This window comes from Rhamphochromis sp. 'chilingali' (assembly GCF_963969265.1).
Source record: "Rhamphochromis sp. 'chilingali' genome assembly, chromosome: 17".
Lineage (NCBI taxonomy): Eukaryota > Metazoa > Chordata > Actinopteri > Cichliformes > Cichlidae > Rhamphochromis > Rhamphochromis sp. 'chilingali'.
The window spans coordinates 27,971,731-27,989,538 of NC_137944.1; the positions used below are offsets into that span (position 1 = coordinate 27,971,731).

Here is a 17,808-nt window from a genome sequence, read left to right on the forward strand (position 1 = left end):
CACTGTTGTACCTTTGCGTGAATTGCACCCGATAGTTTCAGTGTTTTAAACAAAGCTTGTCATAGCTGTGTATGCTTGTGGATTTATTTGCGTACTTAGAAATCCGATTACATACACAGTGATCTGAATAGTCACACACAGATTTTAATATGCACACAAAAACTGAGATAGACATTCGCACAAATAGTTCTGGTTCAATAATAACCCCACAATGTCTGTGATAACTAGGAATGGAAACTCCTATCCAACGGTGGCTCTGGTCTAACTGTAAAAAGTTATTTTCATTCATTCTTAAAATCGCCTAATCGCACGATATATTTTCTAAAAACTAAAGTTAAAAAAACTAATACAACCCCCCTTTTAGTCGTGGCCTATCATATCAAAGGAGGGCCTTATGTATGGCGGCAGTCTCACGCCTGCGCTGTAGCCGCTTGGTTGTTGTCGGGTTTGTCGTTTCGGCAGCACGCTCGGAAGAGGCAGCAGCATGTCGCGGGTGTATATCGGAAGGTTGAGCTACAGAGCCAGAGAGAAGGACGTAGAGAGGTTCTTTAAAGGCTACGGGAAGATACTCGAAGTCGACTTGAAAAACGGGTAACGATGCTGTGAATTAATCGTGTTTAACATGGAAATTGGTGCTTGAAGGGCCGCGTACGGCCTTGTTGAATCCAAAGCGGGTCAGACTTGCTAATGCTAATATAGCTACTCTACACCAAATTTCGCTTTTCCCGTTATTACGCGTGTTTTTTTTCCCTAAAGTACGCCTTCGTTTTACACGAGTGCTTGTTTTATCGATGTAAAGGATGTAAAGGTCAAGCTAAATTTTCCCATCTTTATTGTTGGTTATTGTTTGCGTTAGCGCCAAATCGCTAGCGAGCTAATGTTGGACGTGGCAAAGTCAAAGGCGGCTGTGTGCATTACAAGCAAACGGTCTGCTGCAGCTGTAACTTCACCCACCGTTATATTTTTAACGCAATATGAAACTGTAGGGGGAATAGTTTCAACCGTATGCATAGCCTTCCTTTACGTTAAATATCTCTTTGCAGTCGTACTGGCGCTAATCTGAACAAATTAACGTGTAGGGCCGCTAAAATCTAAGGCTCCAACCGGATGGTTTTATTGTCTCTTTAATATGATTGAATAGTCTGTAAAGTTCGATTACTTGGTCTGTATGTGTCACAAAGCTGTGGAAAAATACCCACTGATGGCTGAGATATAAAATTTACAAAAATGCACAACAAAAATTTGTATTTGTTCACATTTGAGGAAGTAAAATGGTGTATTGAGAAATTTATGCGTTACAACAGCCAACAATATTAAATGAGAGGTATAATAAAAAATTGGTTCAAGGAAGTCGAATAGCTTAATAAAATGTAGTAATTCAATAATAATATATAAAAACATAAAAAAAACATATAAAAAGCTTGATAACATGAAAATGTTTAGAAAAAAACAATAGGAAAAAGGTTAAAATTTATATTACTAAAATAAAATAAATCATCCAAGTTAAAAAAAAACAACACACACACAACTTGTCAGTAAAAAAAAAAACTAAACAGGAGCAAAACTTAAGTAAAATTTGCATAAAGTATTATATCATAAAACACAGATAACAGTAAAAGATGTAAAATGTTGGATTTAAAGTAGGGCTGCTCAATTAATCGAATTTTAATCACGATTACGATCTGGGCTTTCAACGATCATTAAAAATGACTGAGCCGATTATTAGCCCCTCCCTCATTTATCCGCGACACCTTAAAGGCCGGTCCGTGAAAATATTGTCGGGCATAAACCGGCCCGTGGCGCAAAAAAGGTTGGAGACCGCTGATTAAGAGGACCCGAGGGAAGCTCGGAAAGCTAAGCAGAAGTTATTTGGAGAGTGACTGCCGTTGGTTGAAAAGAGAGTTAAAAAAAAAAAACTTCAGTGGTGTTGCACACTATTTTATATTATTTTTTTAAAGTCATTGTTAACCCTTTAAAGCCGGTCAGAGCAGCACGCTCCGTTTTGTGTAACTATTTTTAAATCCCTGTAGAACCTGAACCGTGTAAGCTAGCGCAATAATTTGTTTTGCATATGAAACCGGAGGAGTTGTACTTACATCTGATGCCATCAGCTTGTCCTCGGTCACGGTTTCGTTCCACATATAGCTTTGCAAAAATTGCATAAAAAGCGCTTGCAGGAACAAAAACATAATATTCCAGAAACAGGCTTTGCCGTTCCTATCAGCTGTTCGTAACACTTCCCACAGTGAAATGATGCACCTGCTGTTTTCTTTGCAAATTTGCATCATAGGATTGTTTTTTGTTTTTCCTGCAGTATATAAAAATTGCTGTATCTCCAAAATAAAACTATGAAGACACTCAAAATAAATTTCCTGTGGTGGGAAACTATTTTTTGCAACTTTATTGTATTTAAAGTTTTGAGGGATAAGCCTCTTAAATTTCTCCAAGTAGAAATATATGTAAACAAAAGCGATTTTCAATTTTTTTTGTAGTTTATTGCACTTTTTTGCAATTTATGTAATTACTATGGACTTAATGCATACATATTATTAAAATATGGGCTATAACAGTTGTATTGATGTATAGCAACTTGAAATGCTCCCACAAATGGCACTACAGCATGTAAAAAAAATAATATAAGCTCTGGTGGACTTGGTTCTATAGTAGGTCTTAAAGGGTTAAATAAATATCGTCAAATAATCGTGATCTCAATTTCAGTGAAAATAATCGTGATTATCATTTTTGCCATAATCGAGCAGCCCTAATTTAAAGGACAATAATAATTTATCCTGCTCAGTTACCTGCTGCCATCAGTAAACTTGTTACATTGCTGCAACTCTGCTGTAAAGTCCTTTCTTCTTTTTATTTAAACATGTTTCATTTCCATCTGCAGGTATGGGTTCGTTGAATTCGACGACCCCCGTGATGCTGATGATGCAGTATATGACCTAAACGGCAAAGAGCTGTGTGGAGAGAGGGTCATTGTGGAGCACACCAGGGGACCACGTCGTGATGGAGGCTATGGTGGTGGTGGTGGTGGTGGAGGAGGAGGTGGTGGAGGAGGTGGAGGAGGAGGAGGGCGGAGTAAGTGTCCAGCGGTGTATTTCCCGTATTTCACGTGAATAATAATTTATAAGAAATCTCATTTATTTCAGGGAATTCTTAAATTTCATGGGGGGCAGAACTGGTCCTTGGTGGCTAAAGTGCATTCAGTTTATATCATAATTTCATGGTGGAAACTGACAGAGGTGGTTTTTCTGTAGCTGGTTCTTAGAATTGGGTGGAGTGAGGTGAAGCTGGTTTGTTCTCTATTAATTCAATTTTCGTTTCTGGGTCACACCTTCACAGTAGTTTCATCACAGTTCACCTTTGTTGCAATCTCAATGAGCATTCCTGGTTTCTAGTGGTGTTTTTGAATTGGGGAAATCTTACTCATGTACTACTTAACAGTTGCTTCTGCGATGCAGTCCCTGACAGATGGCGGCATCTTTCTTTCTGTGATGGAAAGCTGGAAACAGGCAAGGTGGAACCTAAGAAAGAAAATGGCGCTGCTCTGCTGTCTAAAGTGAACATTTAACAGTTTAACCACAATTTGGCATGTTATCACGGACTGATTAAGCTTTTCAAATCAGGATTTGACCAATATCTGGTCCTTGTGTCTGGTAGGTGTATCCCCGATACCTCTAGATCGTTCTTTGAGAACCAAAGGGGAATTATTCCTGCTAAGCCGCTGACCTCATTTTCTTTGTTTTGGTCGTTGAGACACTCCCACCCGTCCACATTTCACTATTGTTCTGGCTTGAGTGAGCCTTTTAGGTTTCTAGTGGTCTCTTAGCCTGCGAGTACATCTGAGTTTCTGGATAGAGCAGTAATTTGGTTTTGAATTGCTTTGCTATACATCACTTCACAGCTTCTACTCAGAAAAGAACAGCAGGCGTGGGAGGAGGTGTCGTAACGTGATTAAATCTGTGTGCACCAGAGCCACCAATGACTTCTTCAAATATCTTGGGTTTCCATGTGATGGATTTGAAACTAACAATACATGTGAATGTGTGATGATGCAGGAATTGGCTTACTAATTAAAACAGTATAAATGTATTGATTGAGCATTGTAGAGTAACTATTTGACTGTCAAATATCTTGTAATCTATTGATGTCTTATTCCGTTTTTATTTCATTTAAAGTGATTGTCAATTTAAAGGTAAAGATTTAACAAAGAACCTCAATGTTTTAATTGAAAGAGTCCTTTGCTGACTGCCTGCCCCTATTGCTGGCCATGGTGTCCCCCCTTTCCAAGAGTGTGGTTTGACCATTCTGGGCCCCTGGGCAGACCAAAAAAGGGAGCCATTGTGAATGAAGACCGCTTTTCCCATTAGGCCCAGGCCGGGTGGTGAGGATGCCATGGGGTTAGGAACAGATGTGGGTTCAGCTCTTATAGGTGCCTGAAAAAAAACAACATGTTTTGTATCAGTGAAATGTTTTTAGATAGGATAGATTAGACACTTGATTTAGTTCAACGTAAGTACTTCCTCCTTCAGTTATTAATTTGATTTTTATTGCTTTTTTTCTTTTCTTTTTTCTTATTAAAATAGGCCTGTTGAGCATCAACCAAAATTTAATATCCATAGGGTTTTTTTTTCTTCTTGTTGGCTTAAAAATTTAAAGAAAGACTAATAGAAAGAAATAATTAGGGTCTTTTTAGGAATTAATAGCTTTTTCTCTTTTTTTCAGCCTTTTTGCTTTTTCCCTATTTTGTTTTCTTTCCCAAGAGATTATTGATATATTTTAATAGTGTGTAGCTGGAAGTTTAGTATGACTGCACCATCCCGGTTGCTTTCCAGTCCTCATTGTTCCTTCTGTTTCCTTGTTACCCTGAAAGGTGGATATGGACGCTGGGGAGGAAGAGACAGATATGGTCCACCTATACGGACAGATTATCGGCTTATTGTTGAGAATCTTTCCAGCCGCTGTAGCTGGCAAGACTTAAAGGTATGTTTTTGCTTAATTCACCCTCCTCTCTCATATTAAATACTTATTGTGAAGGAAGTAAGGCTTACAGTCCTGATTTAAAAAAAAAAAAAAAAAAAAATTGAAGTGAACCATTATTTCAGCGTTTTAACATTTCCCATAGTGAGATTTTCCCCGTCTTTTTCTTTTTTTAAAATTTTTTTTTCCTTATTTTACCCAACTTTAAGAACGTTGCATTAGATTTTGATTTTTGTTTTTATTGTGGCCACATGATTATATAAACATTCATAAAGCACAACACACCCATTCTGATCAGGTTGTCCATAAGGGAAGATGTAATATGAATCCATGATTCAGAAGCTCTCATGGATTTTATGTAAAATATTTACATGCAGTTTGGTCAGAGCCTCCAGTGGACACATTCTCATGATCTCATCTGTTTCCTCTCCTTGGTAGGACTACATGAGGCAGGCGGGTGAAGTGACTTACGCTGACACCCACAAGGGCCGGAAGAATGAGGGGGTGATCGAGTTCAGGCTCTACTCTGATATGAAGAGGGCCCTGGAGAAGCTCGACGGCACAGAGGTGAACGGCAGAAAGATCCGGCTCATTGAGGACCGTCCTGGTGCCAGGCGCCGCCGCTCGTATTCTCGTAGCCGCAGCCGTTCCAGGTAAAAAAGGCACTGTTGTTTGGTATTATATTAGGAATTGCATGCTGCTGCAGTCGGATCCAAGATCGATAAATGGTATAATATTTTGTCAGGTCTCGCTCCAGGAGCCGCAGGTCTCGTAAGAGCCGCAGCCGCAGTGAGAGCAGCAGTCGCAGCCGCTCCCGCTCCAGGTGAGAAAAACTTTATTTTGCTGTTTTGTCCAGAAACTGATAGATGTTCGATCGATTTGTCCTCTCACTAGCTGCCTTGAGACAGCTTGAGACTTTGTATCCAGTTCAGTTCATTTGTTTTTATAAGTATGTTACAGGAAACGTGTTACGCTCATTTATAGCTTTCATATTCGTAGACTCTACTAGAGTTACTTTGCATGATTCAAATCAAGGCTTATCTTTCTTTCTTATCCTCTTTGTTGTGACTTATTACTTCATCCTGTCTGTAAGAAGCCGTTATAGCTCCTGTGCTCACAGCCAGAGCCGTGAGACTGAGATTGCCATATTAGGATAGATCTCTCGTTCTCACTGTAGAGGAAAGCTAGCTGAAAATAAGGGGTTGCGTTTACTTCTATCCTGACTTCATTAATACAGACTTTGTTTAAATATGACCATCCGTTACTGAAATCGTGGGTGTATATATAAAAATAAGGAATGCATAATGGGTTTAATAATACATGTACAAAAATGTAAATAAATCTTCAGGTCAAACTTTCAGTCTTTGTCATAAGACGATGACATCGCGCATTGGTTTGTAAAGTCGTGCTTAGCTGCAAACGGAGCGTTTTCAGGACTGCAACTGCAATTAGGACTGCATGCTGCCTGGCTAATCCTTTGTCATTAACAATAACAAAGGATGAGCAGATCCTGAATAATCCTCCTTTGTGATTTCTGATTCTTAGTTACTAAATATGACTGAGCGCATAAATTGATCATAAGTGTTTACTGAGGTTAGCGCTGAGGGCTGTCTTACTGTAGACTTCTATAGGGCAAGAAGTCTTTTATTTATTTTTTTTGTATGGTGGCCTTTAAAAAGCATGAAGACTACGTACTTTCTCTTTACTGTCTTCAGACAGGATGTAGAAATTTCTGTTTAAATTATGTCTCTCAGATGCTTTTAAAGCTGCTCACAATCATTCCATTTTTGTGTTGCAGAACATCGAAACAGAGAAAACAGACCTTAGAAAAACCCCTAAAATTCTAGTAATTTTACCCAGCTGTTCAGTGCTTTATGTTAATGAGAATTTTGGTGGATGGGTTGGTGCAATAAGACTTGGTTTGTCTTTTGTCCACAGAGCTGCTTCTCGCTCCCGCAGCCGATCTCGTAGCAAGAAGAATAAGGGAAAGGGCAAGAAGGAGGAGGAGGAGCGCAGCAACGGCGCTCAGAAGAACAAGGATCGCAGCCGGAGCCGCAGCCCCAAGAGTAAAAAGAGCAAGAAAGAGGGGAAAAAGGGCAAGAAGGGGGAGTCCAGGTCCAGGTCTCGCTCTCGTTCTCGCTCCAGGTCTCGCTCTAGATCTCGTTCTGCATCTGGAGCTAAGGATCAGTCAAGGAAATCTGTCTCAAAGGGCCGGGAGGAGCCCAAGAGCGATGACGAGGGCGGCGAGCCTGAGCGAGGCTCACGCTCTCGTTCTCGTTCCCGTTCTCAGTCTCCTGAGGAGTCCAAATCCAGAGCCAGGTCTAAATCAAAGTCCAAATCCCGTTCCCCCTCACCTGCCAAAGCCCGCTCCCGTTCCCGCTCCGCCTCCAGATCGGAGTCCCGCTCTAAATCCCGCTCCCAGTCTCGTTCTCGTTCCCGTTCCCGCTCTTAGTTCAGATTTTGGACTGTTTGTCACAAGCCCTCCTCCCAGTGTCTCCCTCCTGCCCTCTATTTACATTCCCCGTGCCCGACAACACTATCCTCACCTCCTGTTTTTTGATAAGTAGCTGTAGAATACCAGGCGCTCATGCTCGATGTCTCTTATGCACATGCTACTCCATTTCATTTGCCCTTTACCAACATACATTTTCATTAGTGGTGTTTGTAACAATAACAACAGGGTGCAATGTCAGTTTTATAAGTTCAAGCGAAGGTATGGTATTTGTCTTAGCCTTTTTTAATCAAATGTAGAAGCATACTGTTTTTGTCGATATGCTGGTTGGGAACACCTTCCCCACTTTTGTGAAATCCTTGTAATCTTTGTTTCACATTTAAAAAAAAAAAAAAAAAAGCTTGTTCTGGACTTGTTAGTCATGTTTATGTTGGTAATAAATTCGGTGTGTGAGGGAAGCAGGTTGGCTCTTTTATTTATTTATTTATTTTTTTTGCATGATGGTGTAAATATCACTGGGGTGAGTTTGTGTTTCTTTGTTTGCTCAGAAAACAGTTGGAACAGTTTTTAGAAAATGTTTTTGGGGTTTTTTTTGTTTTGTTATCCTATGTTAACATAGGATTAATTTAAAAAAAAAACAACAACAACTCATAAGGCAGTTTTATCTGTTTTTAAAAAGCCAAAGATGTGTTTTGTAAAGTAAAAGGCTGGTTTGACTGCTGGCAGGCTTCAGTTTCATAACGTAAATTCCTCTCAAACTCAGCTGATTACACGTTTTCGTCTAATAAACAATTAGTGGGTACATTTTTATTCACGCCAAGCTTAATATTACATTTAAATTTATAAAACTGATTCAAGCCACCTGTTTTCCACGTGACAGAAATTTAAGTAGGATAAATCAAAGAACCCTGTTACCGTGATTCCTTGGATGACATGATTCACGATACACTTAATATTTAATCATTTGTCTAAGACTTACTTTGAAGGTAGAACTGTAATTTGTCAGTAAGATCGCTGAAACAACAATTTAGTCCTTAGGCTCTGATTTTATCCATGATGTGAGAAGAAGAAAACATGTAGTACAAAGTCCCAATTTTTACTTTGTGTGTTTCACATCTTACAAAGCCATCCACTCCGTCTACCCTTTGGCTGACATCCCTGAGTTAAACTATAGCTGCTGGCAGAATTGGTCAAGTCAGTTTTCCTTAGGTTTCCAATGTGTATCTGCATGTGAGCCATAACAGGAGCTGGCTAAATAAATACTCTTCGCACACAGGAAAGAGAGTGTTTGAGAATACACTAAGAATTATCAGAGTTCATAGAAGGAAAAACTGAGGTGACTCGGATCATAAGAATATTTTCCATTTTATGGCATAAAGTTTGGATATGTTCAGTGACAGATTCTCAACGTTGGGGTGTGAGGACTAGAAGGGTTTGGTTTACAAGACCTGTGCTGCCAAATGGTATGGGGACTGTAATTAATTTTAGATCAGTTTAATAGTTATTTGCACTACTGAGCACTCAAAACAAAAGTTATAGATTCCCATGATCAAGTTGCTTGTGCATGTGTGGCAGAAGGCTGTGTGCGTGAACCAGAGCAAGGTCAAGAAACAAAAGCCCTCACAGATGTTGCCTCAGATGCAGAAAACTAGATAACAGGTTAGAGGGAGGGAGGCAGGTGTATCGGTCCATCCCAATGTGAAGCTCCAGCTGAGGGAGGAGAGGAAGAGCAGAACTTTGCTACGTAAACAACGGCCGCTTCTCAATAGTTTTGACCAATCAGATAAACGCACATTCTCTATAAATCTCTCTCCCAGGAGTTGGCTACAGCAGACTGCTGCTGACTGGTTTTATAACCAGAGGGAGATCCATGTATTATTCTTTGGACCAGAGCTGACCACACAACAGCAGCAATAAACCTTTCTTATCAAGTTCTGGTGTGGAGAAAATATTTTTCTATAAAGATTAAACTTTATTAAATAATTTAAGTTTCACCACAATTCAGTCCATATTAGTCATTTACATTTTTTAATACTTTAGTTTGACCTAAATCACAGAAAGCTTTATTAAAGGCAGGACTTGCACTGGATTATTGATCCAGCATGAACCAGATGATAAGCATTACAAATATTTGTGTTTAACTTTATAGGCTCTTTATTCCATTTTTAAATGTTATTACAACCATGGCAATTTATATTTTTGTCATGAAATGCATTAAACAAGTGTCTAAGATGTGCTTTTTGTAATCCCATCTAAAGCAAATTGTGGTTTTAACACAGAAGACTCACATCAACATCTGCTGTCATGTGATTAAGGCGCCCAGTGTGAATGCATTCATTATTTCCTTGGTCTTATGTTTTCCTTTGAGGGGGAATTTTAAATTTTTTATGATGTTCTATGAAAGGTTTGCAGCACAAACAGGCAGACTTGGCCGAGGATACTAAATGTCCCATTAAACCCCAAATTAGTTGATTCTGCTTTGGACAAATTACAAAAACCCCAAAGCATGTTCAACAGTTTACTGTTCATTTGAGGCCGCAGAAAACAAACAAACAAACAAAGAGTCCCTTTCTTTGCTCTGAGAGCTGTGAATGCTACAATCTATGCAACCTGTGGTGAAAGCTACGTCTTTATGTAAATACAGTCCTATGATGTGCATTTTGTATAAAATACTTTTAATTACATATGAACAGTCATTGAATTACAAACTACATGGGCAGAACTTCCTCTTTTCTGTCACCCATTACTTCAGTCCTCATCCTTTCACACAGCAGAGCACAGCTCCTCTATCTCCCTGCATCAGGCTGACAGCATGCAGGCTGGTAAACAAAGCAGGCAGATACAAGTCGTGCTAGCCAACTTCAGTCATCGTCCTCTTCCTCGGAGGAAGAGCGCATCACGCCTCTGCTGTCGTCTCTGTAACACCGGGCCAGCAGGCGCAGCTGCTCCAGGGCCTCCTGGTAGTCTGACACTTCAGGCCCTTGAGAAAGGAAGCTGGGGGCAACACGGCGGATGTCGAAAGCACTCACACCGCGATGCAGCTCGGAGAGCCAGGGGTCGAGCGCAGGACCCGACTGGAGGGAAGTCATGACGGGTACGGAGGAGACAACACGGGGAGTACCTGCAGAGAAAGATCATTCATGAAAACCTATAATAGAACGGCTCTGCGTTACACACAGACAAAAACAGAAAAACACTCACTGCCAGGCGGGGGCGGCTGGCCCTCCAGGAAGCCCTGAGCACCGAGGGATTGACTGAATATCTGCGGGAAAGGTGGTGCCAGCTCACTGGGAGTAGAAACCAGCTGCAGAGCCCTGAGACAGGGATGACAAGATGATGGAGAGAGCAAGGGTGAGAGATGAGAATTTGTTAGGAAAAAAAAAGAAATAGCAAGTGTCACGTGTCAGTGCAGAGACTCACAGAGGAGCTGAAGGATAGAAGGATCTGATGTAGGAAGCCAGGACGTCCTCTCCGCTGTGGAGACTGTGCAGAGGAGTGGGCGGTTTAGTTCCTGCAGCCAGCGAGCTGGTGAAAAGAGAATAAAGGGGGGGGGAGCAAGTTGTTTATTCAAAAATGTTGACAAAACTGTCATTCACAACCTTAGCTGAAGTTTAACCTAAAGTCATTAGCATAAAGACACCAGAGCAACCTCCCCGAAGAGAGTCCAGTAACCATCACAGTGGCAGACATCCAAGAACGGGTTTCCAGTATGAAGAGCTGGACAACACCTGTTATCAGGTACCCTGCTGAGGCGCCTGTATGCAGTAAGGGTCCTAGGCTAGACCCCTAATGCTAAATAAGCCTCCAGTATGAAGAGTTGGACATGAGGGAGAGAGATAAATATGAATGCTACGGTAAGGGGGACCCAGGACAACGTTCAGGGGGGAGATATCCACCAGAGTGGAGAAAGGCACTAATCAATGCAGCACAGGAACAAGCTCTGAGGCTGGGGTCTATCACACACCAGCTATCATAGATGAAGAAGGTCAGTGGTAATTTCGTAGGGGCAGAAGCAAACTTAAACTAAAGAGTCAGAGTAGAATATAACTGACTCAATAACTTCATTCTGACCTGATGAGTTTCTGGCCTTCGAAGCCTTTGAGCGTCGCCCACTGGCCGTAGCATCGGCCGTCTCCTGCTTCAGCGCACCCAGACAGAGGCCTCCACGGCAGTACGTCGGTGTATGTGCTCAGGGCGTCAGGGAGAGAGGAGCCGTGCATCATGGGAAAGGGGACGGCACCATAAGCAGCCACGACCTGTGATTTAAACATTGGTTACCATAATCTCAGGCATCTCCACAGATAAATAACCTAGCTGCAACATCCAGCTAGCTTGTGAGACTTCATGTCCTTTATATACCTATAGAGCTTCGAGCTGGTTCCTTTCATGACTTGATTAAAAAAATAAAATAATATTTGCTGAAGGGGGAGGAAAAAAACCCCCAAATAAACGAACAATTGTTAAATACCTTCCTCCCTGATACAGCCAAGTCATCTGCCAACTGCCACATGGGGACGCTGTTATTTCTCAGCCTGTAAGGTGCAGTAAGGGTGTCCAATGCCAAAGCCAGGACAGAACTGGAGTGGTACCACAGTGAGGGCTGGCACAGAAGACAGACAGATACATGTTTATATATAATCCTGCATACCTGCACATATAAACTGTGTTTCTATGAGTTGAATTATCTCTTTAATCAGAGCTGTGCCAAAGTTTAAAGTTTGAGTGCTTACATTTGGATAGAACATAAAATAAGTCGGTACAAGGTCTTAAAATAATTGCTTGTTGACCAAAGGACACAATAATAGTACTGCAGCCAGTCTCACATCATAACTGAGGTGGGTGAACGTCGTGGGAGAGGACGGTCGTCTTCCCAGACCACCTCGCAAGGTCAACGGGCAGAACAAAGAACTGTGACTGGCCATGTGTACCATCCCTAAAGTGCAGTTCAGCAGGCGGTAGAGATCCTTCACTGGCGTCTGTTCAAACAGAGACAACAAATATAAATAAAGAAGCCGCGTTACAAAACATTTGCTTTTAAAGAAAGAGACACTCACTGAATCTGGGTGACTGACGGGTAACAACCCCCAGGTTAGGATGCCCCTTCCTCCGTAAGAGTCGTGAAGCAGCTCAGTGACCTTCGACCCCAGACCTGCAAAGCCATCAGCCAAGTCGCACAGCACCTGGAAGCCCTGAAAGGAAAAAAAGGATTGAGGAAGCACAAAGAGATATGCAAGAAGATGGCAGATACGAAATGGTGTACAAGTAAACTTTGATTAGCATCTTTTTAAAGGTCTTACAGTACAAAAAAATATTTCTAATTATAGGGGAGAGTGAAATGGAAGAGTTACCTGAAGGTAATCGCACTCCTCCACAAAGAAGTGCAGCCTGTCCTCCAGCTCCTCGAGCACCGACCCCTGGAGGAGAGACTCGCCCTGGCCGAAAGCCTCCAGACGGTGAGCCTCTCTGAACGCCCATAAAAGCAAATATAAAGCACTCAGTTTAAATACCTCATAACTGTAAGTCAGCAAGTCTCAAGAAGCCTTTTTAAGTGTGGTGGAGAAGCAGTTGTGGGTATGTTTTAGATCTTTATTTCATTCTGTCAACCAATTTAAGAATTTAAGAATAGAATTAATTTAGAAAACTAACTGAATGTTCTTTAATTTTATTCTAAAGTATTCATGTTTCATCTAATTACTTTAATAAAACAAAAAAAATGACAGATTGGATATGTGAAGTTGTATAATAAACTTGTTTATACATTTTCTGCCTTTTCTTCCATACTGACCCACAGAGAACAGTCAGTTTTAATCCTGATTGTGAGGGAAGGCTGACATCTAGTGGTGAAATGCAGGTGAGGGCCTTCCACTCTTATTTTGTGGTCTAATATATAAAAAGTTTTCTCTGTCATAATAATCTAGATCTGGAGAAACTTCTTTGATGACAACATACAACAGTTTGCATAATGAGGTTTGGAAAATATTGGGAACATTTCCCAAACATTTTAAGCTGTTTCGATGAGATGTGACAGGAAATTCTGCACCTGCAGTTTTTATGTTGAAGTTATGGCTCTGACTCCTTTAGAGGTTCAAAGTAAGAAGCATCAACAAACTACAGGTAATGTTGCACCCGCCTTACCCATCGTGGTTGTACTGGTGGATGACCGAGATGGTCCGAGGGTGCAGGTGGATCCTGAGGAAGTCAGACCACACCTTCACGCTGCACTCCAGCCTGTAGCTCTTCTGTACTCTAGCCAGGTGGCTGTTCACTGTATCCACACTCAGTGACCTTGCTGCTGGGAGAGATTGGTTTTTTTTTAAGCTCATGTGATGATTTTGGTACAGAAACTTGTTATTTCATGCACGTTTGGTTGAGAGGTTTTCATACCTGAGCACTGAGGCTGGGAGCTGGAGGGAAAATCAGCCTCTGCGAGTATCTCCCCTTTCTACACACAAAGAACAGAATGACGGGCTCAACTCTTTGGAGACGTCTCTATTGAGCTATTTTTTTTCTGGAAATTTGCTCTCGCACAGCCAGTTTCATCACTTATTGCATTCTGTGGATTAATTTGGGAAGCTATGACACACAGCAGTGCATCCTTATTTATTACTTACTTATAGGGATTTTTACAAAGAGAGAAAGCAACGGTGATCTGTAACCTGGTCGCAGTCAGTGATGACACGCATGTATGCGAGTCCCTTCAAGCAGTCCAGGGCATGACACGCTTCGACCCGACTATAACTGTAATGTGTGTGTTTGTTGTGAAAATCTCTTTGTGTTAGTTTTCATTTCTACTTGAAATACTCACATCCAACTTATCAAGGTCTTCAAGGAAGGAGTTCTTTGCAGGAGGACTTTCTTCGTGCATAGTGATACTTCCATCCCTGCCAAATTTAAAAAAGTTTTCAGTATATACACTAAATATGAACAGTCTTAGGACCAGTGCATGTACTAAATGGATTAGTTAAGAATAATGGCGACTGTCAGTGCAACCCCTTAGCCTCCTAGCAGATTCACCTATGTATCAATTACAAAGTCCTACATTGGCTCATTTTCATGTCATCGTATTCACAAAGTGTCCATACCACCTGCCCAGTGGGGTGACTACAAATACTCATTCCTTTTATCACCACAGGGTAAAAAAGGGATATGCTATAGGATTTGATTTGTCCTATAGATAAATAGATTTAAATGTAGATAAATATCCATATGTAAACAAATAAACAGACCAAAAAACAAAAAAAACAAAACATGTGACAGTGTTGAAACCAGAAAACAACACAAATAAAATTTGTTATACCAGGCAGAAAACAAATAGAAAGGGTCTTGTTTACCATGTGACAGCAGACGTGTCCTTGCCTGCATCGTACAAACTTCCCTCCTGTCGCAGAGTACGAAGACTTCCTGTTACAGAATGAGAGAAAGACGGTCAGAATTCACCAAAAAAAACAAAAAAACAACAACTTTGTAACAAGTGCTCTAAATTAATGCTAACATATTATATTTCAGTCAGTAAACTGGACAAAGTAAAGACACAAAGTTTCCAGTATTTCTAAAAGCAAGTTACCTTTGAGATCCATGGCAATGAGTCGTGGTGTGTAGGTGACGTGGCCGCCCAGAGTCTGTCCTTCACGAAACACGACATCGCTCTGGATCTCACCTGGCGGTGACTCCGGATCGTACGATAAAGATGCATCCTGCAAACAAAGAGAGGAGCACCTCTGTTTATCTGCTAGCACGGTCAAAGCAATTGAACAATGCTTACAGAAATTCACAAAGCAAACGTATCATTGTTAACAATCAACAGTCCCGTTCATGAATGTATATACAACAGGTTGACAGTAAGGTGCAACCCACTGATTACATGGTCGAACAAGAACACCAGTTTAGACTTCAACAGAAAACATTTAAAAGAGCACAAATCTGGGGGGAAAAAATGAAGAAATCTTTGCACAGATGAAACCTAGATCAACTTGAACCAGAACACTGGAAGAGAAAAGTAAGGAGAAGGAGAGACACTGATTGTCATCCCAAGCATACCACAGTATCTGTCAAACATGGGAGAGGCAGTGTTGTTGCATGGGCACATATGGCTGACAGTGGAACCAGGTTATGAGTGTTCGCTAATGATGTGACTTGACAAAAGTAACAGGATGGATGCTGATGTGTACAGGCCTGTACTTTCTGCTCAGTTGAGCCAAAAGCTGGAAAATTTATTAGACAGCACTTCACAGTGTAAAAGAATAATGACCCCAAATCATCCTGCAAAAGCAACCTTAAATATTCCTCCATGACCAAATCAGTCACATGATTTCAACCCAATTCAGCATTTTTATTTTTTTTAGCTACTGAAGACAAAACAAAAAGCAGAGAGACCGACAAACAAGCAGCAACTGAGGGTGGCTAAAGGAATAGCTTGATATAGAGCACCTAAAAGGAGATGGGGAGAACAACACATTTGATGAGGTCCAATTTTGGATCTTTATCCATTTATTAAAAATAAACCTTATGTTTTGAAATACGAAAACTTTTTAATTGAGCTAGAGCCTTTGAAAATGGGGAGACTATATATAATAATATTTGCTTTAAATCTTGGACCAACAAATTATGGACCTAAATGCTCAGGTAACAGTTCTGAGTGTTTTTTATGAAAAGCTCGTAACAGTTTGCTAACCTGCTAATTCAGCAGCTTTAGCCACACAACTGTTGGCGGTTATGCCTCTGTTTATGGTCAATGCCATGCTGGTCAGTTTGACCATACTTCGTGTCCCAGTCTGTCAAACTGAGACTAACCAGAGCTAACGGTTCACAGCAAGCTCACAAGTTTGACAACACATGCACAGCTAACGTTAGCCAGCTAGCCTAACGTTAGCCTTGCACGCGCACTCCTCACCTGTAAATTCCACCAGTGAGTTCCCGCAAAGTTGGAGTAATGTCCGAGCTGGAGGGTGATCACCTCTCTGCAGAGGCTGCTCATCGTGACGAAAATCAACACGCAAGACAGAAGATAAAGCCCACAACTACGAGCATGATGGGCATGTTTAGAATTGACGGCACTGAGAGGAGACGAGCTAGCAGCGGCGACGGCTGCAAGCCATTGGCTGACAGGAGAGTAAGACGAAATGTGATTGGATGGATCAGCGACGTCAGTATGATAGTTTGGTTTCACTGTGCCTTATATTCACGTGGGGTCCAACCATCCAGTACTACAGTACTGCGTGTTTGATTGTTTATTAGACTGTTTCAAACACTCAAAGAGTATGTGACAAATATTTATATTAAAACTCATCTGAGGCTTTTTAAAATAATGCAATAGTGAACACAATAATATGAGTTATGAGTAATAAATATGTTTATATACATTTTTAGGTAATGTGATGTTTGCTTTGAGAATGATTTGATGGACAAGTATAAAAGTAGAGGATGTAGAGAAATTATATGATAGGTGCACCAGCCTCAGAAATTCCTCTGCCACTTCTGACTTCAGTCAAACAACTAACTTTCTGGTTAAAGTTTAATTGTTTTGTTTTGTTTTTAAATGTATGACATAAGTTTGTAGAAGGTTTACCCGAAGTACTTTGTGTTTGTGTACAGCTGATGCAGAACCTTTCAGATAATTATTCAAATATCCACGCTCCCTGAACTTAAAGTGACGATCAGTTATTTATATTTTCTAATCAGGTTTTTATTTTTACGTTTTATTTTTTTAATTTATTTATTTTAAAGAAGTTTAGTTTCAGTGAGTTTCCTGAATGGATTTGCTTGATTTAGTTTCTTTTTTATAAAAACATGGCCAGGTACAAAAACTTAGATGAGAACGCACATTTAAAACAAACCCTTTTTGAAGACAGCTGAATCACTGTCCAGTAGACATCAGAATTCTAAGCAAGCAAATACACTAAAGGCAAAACTAATAATTAAAACTAATTATTTGTATATGTTTTGTCTTTTGGTTTATTTTATGAGCACACAAAACAATTCAAGATCCCATTTTTCTTTCAGAAGTGCAGTTTTTATTTTTACTTCGGTTAACTAAGATATTATTCAAGTTTAAATTTCAGGTTTTAGTTATCATAATAATGGGATTTTAAAAAAGGTATATTTTCTACTGTAGAATCTTTAATATGCTTATGATGGCATACCATTTGTGTTCTGTGCAATTTATATGTCGCTTTTAACAAAGCGTAGCAGTCAAAGGCAAAAATAACTTTCAAACACAAAGTTATTTATTTTCCAGTGTCCATATGCTCTGCAGGAAGTAGTCTTTGTCTTGTTTTCAGGATGTTCATCTCATCAAAGTGTAACTCTTTTAAATCAGGTGTTTGAATGTGAGAGAAGACTGCAAATGAGCTGTCTGAAGACATTACAGAGAA

General features: G+C 40.4%; 2 protein-coding genes across 3 annotated transcripts; one reads left to right on the top strand and one right to left on the bottom strand.

Moving 5' to 3' along the window:
* Positions 1-424: 424 nt before the first annotated feature.
* Positions 425-7,896, top strand: srsf4 (serine and arginine rich splicing factor 4). Its single transcript, XM_080863101.1, has 6 exons — positions 425-591; positions 2,894-3,084; positions 4,880-4,989; positions 5,425-5,639; positions 5,732-5,809; positions 6,925-7,896. The coding sequence occupies exons 1-6, from the start codon at positions 485-487 to the stop codon at positions 7,436-7,438; spliced, it is 1,215 nt and encodes a 404-aa protein (XP_080719227.1). The 5' UTR covers positions 425-484; the 3' UTR covers positions 7,439-7,896.
* Positions 7,738-16,524, bottom strand: msto1 (misato mitochondrial distribution and morphology regulator 1). 2 transcript variants are annotated; one of them, XM_080863097.1, is made up of 14 exons: positions 16,329-16,524; positions 15,003-15,132; positions 14,770-14,839; positions 14,244-14,319; positions 13,823-13,880; positions 13,574-13,730; positions 12,787-12,901; positions 12,493-12,627; positions 12,262-12,414; positions 11,907-12,038; positions 11,510-11,694; positions 10,859-10,963; positions 10,640-10,752; positions 7,738-10,559 (listed from the first exon to the last, which is right to left on the bottom strand). In XM_080863097.1, the coding sequence occupies exons 1-14, from the start codon at positions 16,410-16,412 to the stop codon at positions 10,300-10,302; spliced, it is 1,773 nt and encodes a 590-aa protein (XP_080719223.1). In that variant the 5' UTR covers positions 16,413-16,524; the 3' UTR covers positions 7,738-10,299. The 2 variants fall into 2 exon arrangements, with proteins under 2 accessions (XP_080719223.1, XP_080719224.1); XM_080863098.1 differs by having other exon boundaries at positions 13,574-13,727; positions 16,329-16,523.
* Positions 16,525-17,808: the final 1,284 nt, after the last annotated feature.

Coding starts and splice junctions, on each gene's coding strand:
- srsf4 (XM_080863101.1), top strand. CDS start 485: ATGTCGCGGGTGTATATCGGAAGGTTGAGCTACAGAGCCAGAGAGAAG. Junction 592..2,893: donor GAAGTCGACTTGAAAAACGG/GTAACGATGCTG, acceptor TTCCATCTGCAG/GTATGGGTTCGTTGAATTCG. Junction 5,810..6,924: donor CGCAGCCGCTCCCGCTCCAG/GTGAGAAAAACT, acceptor TTTTGTCCACAG/AGCTGCTTCTCGCTCCCGCA.
- msto1 (XM_080863097.1), bottom strand. CDS start 16,412: ATGAGCAGCCTCTGCAGAGAGGTGATCACCCTCCAGCTCGGACATTAC. Junction 11,695..11,906: donor TGGCTGTATCAGGGAGGAAG/GTATTTAACAAT, acceptor TTTAAATCACAG/GTCGTGGCTGCTTATGGTGC. Junction 10,753..10,858: donor TTCTATCCTTCAGCTCCTCT/GTGAGTCTCTGC, acceptor TCCCTGTCTCAG/GGCTCTGCAGCTGGTTTCTA.